This window comes from Propithecus coquereli, unplaced genomic scaffold (assembly GCF_000956105.1).
Source record: "Propithecus coquereli isolate 6110/MARCELLA unplaced genomic scaffold, Pcoq_1.0 Scaffold168, whole genome shotgun sequence".
Taxonomy (NCBI): Eukaryota; Metazoa; Chordata; class Mammalia; order Primates; family Indriidae; genus Propithecus; species Propithecus coquereli.
In genome coordinates, this window is record NW_012141413.1 from 3,202,548 (window position 1) to 3,211,686 (window position 9,139).

The 9,139-nt window shown below is 63.7% G+C and overlaps 1 protein-coding gene across 1 annotated transcript in view; it reads left to right on the forward strand.

The window, feature by feature from the left end:
- GJC2 (gap junction protein, gamma 2, 47kDa) overlaps positions 1-7,163 on the forward strand; it is an 8,117-nt gene extending 954 nt beyond the window's left edge. Inside the window, exon 2 of the mRNA XM_012641715.1 lies at positions 5,834-7,163. Coding sequence (XP_012497169.1) covers positions 5,853-7,163 — 1,311 coding nt within the window. The 5' untranslated portion in view covers positions 5,834-5,852. The remainder of the gene's footprint in view (positions 1-5,833) is intronic.
- Positions 7,164-9,139: the final 1,976 nt, after the last annotated feature.

The following is a 9,139-nucleotide window of genomic DNA, read 5'->3' on the forward strand; positions in this document are numbered from 1 at the left end:
GGCCATGACAGGGCCCTCTTTTCATGAGCGCTCAGTACCCACTAGGTGCTGGGGCCCCAGCAGTGAGCCCCACAGACCCTGTGGTTTGAGGAGGCAGTCCAGTGCCCTGAAGGCGTCACGAGAGACTAGGTGGCAGTGTTGCCTGGGGTGGCTGATGTTCAGGGATTCAACAAGGGGCCATGTGGCCGAGGGGTGAGAGGGCCCTGCTGCCCCACTGGGAATACAGGAGCAGCCCAGGCCCCACAGCATGCTCTAGTGCCTAGTCTGGTTGGAAGTGCGCACAGGCTGCTGTCTGGTGCGGTGGGGTCGCGGGAGTCGGGGATGCAGCGGGGTAGCCCCACCTAGCCCCTCACCCGAGGGAGGAACAGTCCCTAGCTTCCAGGGCTGGCACTTGTGTGCCTGCTTGGAGCTTCCCTGGGCATGGGGCTGAAGAAAGGCAGCAGGGCCCACAGGCTCACAACCTGAAGGGACGCAGCTTGCCCACCCCTGGGAGGAGAGAACTCAGGGTGGGGGGACCTGGGTCTAGGGGCCGCCAGCCTGGATGCCACCGATCATAGATGCCAGCCAGCTGCACCCCTGGGGTGTGCCAGGGACCCCTCAGGTTCACACCCCAGCTTGGTGCCCTGATGTTTCTGAGCACAGGGCTAACTGCGCTGGGGCTCTGTGAGGGCAGCCATGATGGGGCCGGCCCCTCGCCCTCCTGGGCCTGGGGAACTTCCCTAAGGGAGGCACATGGCGGGGTTGAGGATGAATGGCGGAGTGTGAGTGTGTACCTATGTGTGAGCCTGTCCATGTGGTGAGAGTGTGTGCACGTCCACAGGGAGTACACAAGAGTGTGCGCGTGCGCGCCCGGGAGTATGCACGGTGAGTGTGCCCGAGTACTTGTGCACACGTGTGAGAGGGAGTCCAGCAGTGAACAGCGCCAGCTGTGAGGTGGGCCGTAGCAGTCAGGAAGGCTGTGAGCACCCTGTCAGGACTACGTGCCCTCCGGAGCCTGGAGCTCCTTGGGATCCCACCCAGCGGCGGGTGTGGACTGCACCTGGGGCTGCCTGCAGGAGGGGAGGAGTCAGGGTAGGCGGGGTGGGGGCCAGGAGGGTGGCCATGGCCCACACCTCGCAGAGTCTGTGTTGTGCCCAGCCAAGACAGCTACGTCAGCCCTGGGAGCTGCTCTGGCAGACTGGACGGGCAGAATGGGTTTCTAGGCCTGGGGTCGGGTCCCCATGGCCGGGACGGTGGGCCTCGTCCAGGGCATCCGATGGTCTGAGGGCCTGGGGTGTCCAGGGTGAGTGTCCGGGGGCCCGGGAACCACCACCACAGAGCCGAGATGGAGACCTCAGGTGTGTGAGGGGCCAAAGAGTGTGGGGTTGGGGGTGGGAGATCACGCTTCTAGGGGGCCTGTGACACCAAGGCCTGAGGGTGGGCAAGGGCTGTTGCCATCCTCTGAGTGAGCAGTGTCCCCCATGCAGGGCCCTGGGGGATGGGCCCGTGGGCTGCAGGCACCCCAGGGGAGGAGACCCTGCCCTGCAGGGGCGCAGGAAAGCAGGCAGGCAGGCAGGGTGGGGGAACAGCGGGGCTAGGGCCGGCCCTGGGCCAGCCTTGACCGTGCGTGAGGTGTTTGTGAGTGGACAAGGGCAGCACAGTGCCCGCCATGCGCTCCGTCCCCTTGTGCTCGGGGAGGAGGAGGGTCCTGGGGCAGGGTCCCGGCCTGGAGTGCTGAGCACTAGGGTGCTCAGGCCCACAGCCACACCTAAGCAGCAGGAAGACACCGGGCTCCACCCAGCCCCACCCGGGCAGGGCCCGGGAGAGCCAAAGTGGGAAGGAAATACCTGGGCAGGGACTCTGACCCAGAGAGCTGCAGGCAGGGGCGGGGGCGATCCCTGGTTTTCCACCCTCCCTTGTCTAGACCTAAGGTGGGTTGGGCTTCAGTGGGGGCGGCCTCGGTTGGGCCCGGTCACCCCTGGTGCCAGGACTTCGTGGATTGGGCGTGGCTGGCAGGGCCCAGGGTTTGCAGACAGGCAGCCTCGGCCTGCACACCTTGAGCCTTCGTGGGGGACCTCAGCCCCAGCCTGGGCGAGAAGGGCCGAGCCCATGCCTGCCCTGCCTGCACGGGACACCCAGCCTGGCTAGGGAAGACCCCTGCCTGACGACCCAACAACTAGGCAGGTGCCGACGACACTGTTACTACCAGGACTAGGGGTGGAGAGAAAAAAGGCCCAGCTGTGAGACCCCCATCCCACCAAGAACCCAAAGCCCCTTCACTGTGACACCCTTTCCCTGCCACCGTGAGATCTCCCTCTTTGTGCCTCCATCAGCACTGCCCTCCTGAACTGGGTCCCACAGACCGGCCCCATCGGCCCTTCCCACCTTCTCCACAGATCCTGCCTGGGCACTCAGAGGCCTGGGGCAGCAGGGGCCTGGCCGGAACTCCTTTGGTCGCCCCCATGTTACTGACCTCGCCCAGGCTGCCTGGTTCCTCCCAGACCCTGACCCTGGGCCGTCCCAGCCCTGGCTGAGCTGAAGTTTCTCCCCCACAAGTCCTGTCCTGGACCCACGGAGACATGGCTGTGGGGTGAGATGCTTTTGCACAAAGGGGCTCCTGCGCGTGCACAGTCCGTCCACACGGGCCTGGCGTCTGGCAGCACCTGTCCCCCGCTCTCCTGCGGGCGGCTCTGCAGCCCTGGGCAGCTCCCCTTGGCCTGGCCCTGCCTCTTTGTGGGCAGTCTTTTCTTTATTTTAAATAAGGTTTATGTATACATGTATATGTGTGTGTGTGTGTGTGTATATATATATATATATATTTTTTAAGGCTAGTCATAAATAAGGTATTTATTTTACAACACTTAGATTTACAGAAAAAGCTGTGAGAGTGTCTCCCCGCGGCCCCATGCTGTTTCCCCGGGGGCGCTCTCTGGGATGCCGTAGCGGTGCAGCCGCAGGCAGGGGCGGGAGTGTCTGCAGGGCCTGGGAATTCCTCTGCACGGGCAGTGGTCTCCTCTGCCCCGTCTGGTTACTTGTTCAATCATTTGTACTGTGGGTTCTCACCTGTAGCGTGACCTAGACTCTAGAATACCACTTTATTTTGTTGCTCAAATGATGCAGCTTTGGCTCCCTGGGGACTCTGCCAGCTATCCCATGCCCCTCTGACACGGCCCCATCGGTAAGCGTGTATACTTGAGAGCATGCAAATACGCGTGCGTGTGCATGCCTGTTGAGCACATCCTTCCTCTCTGACGCTGCGGCTTGCTATGGGCAAGAGTCTGCAACATGCGACACACAGTATTCCCGGCCCCAGCACTAGCGTCAGCCATTTCCCGGAGGATTCCTGGTTCTTTTTATTGGGAGTGGAGTTAGAAGCCAAGACCTGGGGCGCAGATGTGTCCTTGCTCCTAAGGTGCTTCTGCATTTCAGCCCATTCAGGTGGCAGAGCACAGGCATATGTGTGCACACCACGTGTAGCCACATAGCTAGAAACATTCTCTGTGAAGCCACCCACATCCCTGCAAAGTGCATCCTGAGGTGCCTGGCTGTGATCCGTCATCACACGGACGGCGGTTTGGACGGCCTGGAGAAGGGCTGGGGGTGGGTATGTGCTGAGCAGTGCAAGGGGGTGTCTGCAGCCATCATGGAATGGGGGACAGGGTACTTGGTGCTGGGGCCAGGTGCAGCCTTGGCATTTGCCCTAGTCGGGAGGCATCAGGGGAGGGCATGTCAGAGGGCAGGCGTGCTGGGGGGGCACTCCAAGGTTCCGCTGGCCTGCTCCCGCGGAGGGAGGCTCACAGGGAGGGAGGGAGGAGTGAAGGAGAGGGTTCAGGGTTTGCTGACGGGCTAGGTGGGGTGCAGAGAGCCATCCAGGATAAGGTCCCCTGGGATGGGAAGGCCACTCTGTAGGGGAGATTGGTGCTGGGACTGGAGGTGCCAGGTGCCGGGTGCCCATGTCAGGAGGCAGCTGGGCCCAGGTGAGTTGTGGGCTGGAGCTGCAGATTTGGGAGTCCCCCCAACCCCATGTGATGCTCCTCTAGGCTGTTCCCAGGCCCGCTGCACTCAGAACCACATGTCACGAGTGATACCCACCCCCAGGGCAAAGCACCAGCCCTTAGACCCCAGCGCATGTTCAGCCCAGGTCTGAGCCACAGCGGGTCTCAGGAGCCGTCTGTGCATGTCTCCTCAGCTCCACGTTCAGTGGTGCCAGTCGGTAATCACATTTGTGCAGCACCCCTCAGAGCCACACGTATACTCACATGTGCACACACACACGTGCGATCATAGACATGCACGGCACATGCGTTTGCATGCATGTGTGTCTGCATTTATACCAAGTGCATGTGTACATGCATTTGCACGTGTGGATGTACATCTGTCAGTGCACATGTACGTCTGTGAGAGCACGTGTTACACGTGTGCACACCTATGCGTTTGCACATGTCTGTGTGGGCATGCGCACGTGTGCATACGTGGGCGTGCTGTGTGTGCACGTATCTTCATGCATATGTACAGGTGTACTTGTGCATGCATCTCTGTGCCTGTGTGAGTACGCGTGCGCACACGTATCTGAGAACACATGCATGCATGCCAGTGTGTATACATGTGTTTGATTGCATGTGTGAGTCTGCATCTGTGTGTGCACATGTGAGTGTGTGCATCGCTCTGAAGGGCGCTGCACAGATGTGAGGAAGCAGGGCCACTTCCCCAGGAACCCCGACTGCCCCCTCTTCCTGCCCCGGGTGGGGAGGCCCAGCCGCATAAAGAGGCCGGGAGCCCCCTCCGCCAGCTGCTGCTGCTGGTCCCACACCTGCCGCCGCTGCCTCCTAGCCGGGTCCAGGAGGGAGGGGTCCAGAGACGCAGGTTGCTCAGGGGTCTCCTGCCCCAAGCTGCCCAGGAGCAGGTACTGGCCATGGGGCAGCCGTGAGGAGGGGGCTGGGCGGGGGGCTGCAGGTCACTCTCCCCTCTGCAGGGTGGCCCTGCAGCAGTGTCTGTTCCCCGGCACACACCCACCCAGGGCTCAGCTGGTCTGCATGGCTGGTACCCAAGCATGGCCGTGCGCTACCGCGTCTGTGGCCTCGCTAGACACTATATCTCCTGGACAGGTGCTCAGCCTCTTCTTGTCCCCCCAGCTGGGGACAGTCTGGGCTGGCACCTTGGAGGACCAGGAGCCAGCAGCCCCAGTGCAGTGGGACCAGCTGGGGGTTCAAGGGAGGGTGGGAGTCCTTTGTGGAAGTGGAGGGACCACCAGATCACTGTACAGGGTGTGGAGGGAGACAGGACAGGGCAGCTGGGGGCTGGGGGCCTGTGGTACCACAGGCATGGGGCGCTGGGGAGCTATGGGGCTGGAGGGGCTGGGCAGGCTGGGGAGAGGCCCCCGGATGCTAGGAGACTCTGTGGGACCCTCCCCAGTGACCTGGCTGTGGCCAGAGGGTGGGATGGGGGGGCATGTGTGCAACAGGAGCTGAGACTGCACAGCCCCCCACCCTCTGAGTGGGGCTGGCCTCGGTTTCCCCATCAGAAGGCAGCTCACCCAGCCGACTCCCAAGCTCTGTGGCTCTCAGGGGGGATGCAGTCCCAGAGCTGGCACTAAGCTTTCCTGGGGTGGGGAGGGTCTGGAGGAGAGCCAGAGGGGCTCGGGTAGGCACTCGGTGGGAGAGCACCCCTCCCGATGCACCCCATGGGCAGGGGCAGGATCCGGATGGCTGCTTCCTCTTCCATCGAAGGTGGTGAGCTCCCCGTCAGCAGGGGTGTGTAAGCCGCGGCTCTGAGCTCCGAGCAGCGGGGGCTCCTGGCCGCCCCGCCCTCCCTTCCCGGGCTAAGGCCCCTTGCTGACCTGGCCGCGTGCCCGCAGGTCCCGCCCGCCTGCCCCTATGACCAACATGAGCTGGAGCTTCCTGACGCGGCTGCTGGAGGAGATCCACAACCACTCCACCTTCGTGGGCAAGGTGTGGCTCACGGTGCTGGTGGTGTTCCGCATCGTGCTCACGGCCGTGGGCGGCGAGTCCATCTACTCCGACGAGCAGGCCAAGTTCACCTGCAACACGCGGCAGCCGGGCTGCGACAACGTCTGCTACGACGCCTTTGCGCCCCTGTCGCACGTGCGTTTCTGGGTCTTCCAGATCGTGGTCATCTCCACGCCCTCGGTCATGTACCTGGGCTACGCCGTCCACCGCCTGGCCCGCGCGTCTGAGCAGGAGCGGCGCCGCGCTCTCCGCCGGCGCTCCGGGCCCCGCCGCGCGCCCCGGGCCCATCTGCCCCCCGCACAGCCCGGCTGGCCGGAGCCTGGGGACCTGGGCGAAGAGGAGCCCATGCTGGGCCTGGGCGAGGAGGAGGAAGAGGAGGAGGGGGGCGCGGCCGAGGGCGCGGGCGAGGAGGCAGAAGAGGCGGGCGCCAAGGGGGCCGGCGGGGACGGCAAGGCCGCGGGGGTCCCGGGCCCAGCCGCGCAGCACGACGGGCGGAGGCGCATCCAGCGGGAGGGGCTGATGCGCGTGTACGTGGCCCAGCTGGTGGCCAGGGCGGCCTTCGAGGTGGCCTTCCTGGTGGGCCAGTACCTGCTGTACGGCTTTGAGGTGCGGCCCTTCTTCGCGTGCAGCCGCCAGCCCTGCCCGCACGTGGTGGACTGCTTCGTGTCCCGGCCCACCGAGAAGACCGTCTTCCTGCTGGTCATGTACGTGGTCAGTTGCCTCTGCCTCCTGCTCAACCTCTGCGAGATGGCGCACCTGGGCCTGGGCAGCGCGCAGGACGCCGTGCGCGGCCGCCGCAGCCCCGGGGCCCCCGCGCCCGCCCCCGCGCCGCGGCCCCCGCCCTGTGCCTTTCCTGCCGCGGCGGCCGCGGGCCTGGCCTGCCCGCCCGACTACAGCCTGGTGGTGCGGGCGGCCGAGCGCGCGCGCGCGCACGACCAGAACCTGGCGAACTTGGCCCTGCAGGCGCTACGCGACGGGGCGCCGGCTGGGGACCGCGACCGGGACAGCCCGCCCTGCGCCTCGGGGCTCCCCGCGGCCTCTAGGGCCCCCCCCCGAGCAGGCGCCCCCGGGTCCGGGTCGGGCAGTGCCACGTCGGGGGGCACCGTCGGGGAGCAGGGCCGGCCGGGGGCACAGGAGCGGCAGGGCGCCAAGCCCAGGGCCAGCTCCGAGAAGGGCAGCGCCAGCAGCAGGGACGGGAAGACCACCGTGTGGATCTGAGGACGGGGCCCAGGGGCGCCGGGCTGAGGGGAGCTCCCGGGGAGACCCGCGGGCCCTCCTCCTCCACCGCCATGGCCTCGCCCCAGGGGCAGCGGGGCTGCTCATCCCCTCTCAGGAGGGGCTGGAGGGAAGAGGTGGCGCTGGTTAGGGAAGGATGGGGAGGGGGCCTGGGAGCCACGAGGCTCCTCAGTTCCCGTCCTCAGCTCTGGTCTGTGACCCCAGAGGGTGTCAGAGGGGGTTGTGCTTGTCGTACTCCCTGCAGCAGCTAATAGGGCTCCTTCCCCAGGGTCCGGTTCCTGCAGAGCCCAGGGCAAGCCCAGGTCTTCCTTGCACAGAAGGTGAAAGAAACCAAGGGAGGCCAGGACCTGCAGAGGTTTCTGTGCCCAGCCCTGGTCTGCACCGGCTCGCTGCCCCGTGCCTGAGACAGAGGCCCTGCGGGGGTTCCTGGGGTACACAGGACCACCCCTCTCTCTGAGCTTCTTTGACACCGGGCACAACACCTTTCTCTGGGACAAACTTGAAGTTCTGCCAATATGTCAACCATGCCTCGCAGCTTGGACCTGCGAGGTGGCAGTCAGGGGCTGTGGACCCTGCTGGGGGAAGGGGGTTCCGGGGTTCCTGCAAACGGCCTGGCCTTTCCGCCCTGCTCCCTAATTCAGACTCACCATTCAGAGAAAGAGAGCAAAATAAAACTAACTTTTGTTTACAACCTTGTGCGTGCATGTGTGCATATGCACGTGTGTGACCATGCATGCATGTGCGGCTGTGTACATGTGACCACGTGCATGCATATGTGCATGTCTGTGTGCACACATGCATGTGTGTGTGCGTGCAAGCATGTGTGTGTGCAAACATGCATGTGTGCACAAGTCCATCACTGGCCATAGGGGAGACATGGCTTAGCCCAGGTTGGCTGGGAGACGAGACCCCTCCCCAGGGACGGGCTGAGAGCAAGGCCGCAAGCTGAGCCCCTGCAGCTTGTCAGACAAGTGTGTGCCACCTGGTGCCAGGCACTGTGCTGGGGGCTAGGAGAGTGGGCGGAGCGCACAGATGGCAAGAAACAAAGAGCAGGCTCCGAGCTCAGGGTCAGCCTGCAGCTCAGCGCATGGAGGGCGGTTGTCTCAGGGCCTGCATTATTGGGATGCTGGCCAGAGCCTGCAGGGGCAGCTTTGGCAGAGGAGGACATGGTAGGGGGAGACCAGCTGCTGCTTGAAAGGAGCCCCCTCAGTGTGGGCCCCAGGTGACCTGTCCCTCCCAGCCTCCCTGAGGCCGAGGGCACCCTGGCAGCCTCTGCTGGGCTGCAAACCCCTCTCTTTCTCTGGTGTCCCTGGCTCAGTACACAAGCCTGGAGTCTTACCTCAGCCTGACTGGCCAGATGCCACCTGCAGACTGAGTCCCTCTCCTTTCTGGGGACTGCCGGGCTGACCTCCATGTCAGGTGAGCCCCACTCCCACGGAGCCGTGGCTGGGATTCTGGGAATGGAACCTCAGGGAGGGAAAGCAAACCTCAACCTTGAGCAGACGTCCACCCCAGTGGGGCTGCACCACCAGCCTCTCCATGGCAGGAAGGGTCCGTGTTACTGGCCATCCCAGGATTTGAGGCTGTGCTGCAGGTGGGGCTGTCATGCGGGGAGGCCAGGCCCCTCTGGGGGCGCATTTCGTCCAGCCACACAGGGCACCTGGGCATAGCTCACTCTTCCTCCACCATCTGGTTCTATTCAGGCCTTTTCTGAGCAAGCTTAGTCTTTGTTTATATAGATACAGATATAGAAGGTAGTATACAGCGTCTGTGTCTGTATCCCTACCTCGTGTGGTTCTGTTTCTCTGGAGAACCCTAATCCACATCCCCTCAGCCAGAGCCCATTAAAAGGCATCACAGCTGCAAGAGAAACTGCAAATGGAACTCCTATCTTTTTCTTTTCTTTTTTTTTTTTTAGAGACAGGGTCTTGCTGTGTTGCCCAGGCTGGAGTGCAGTG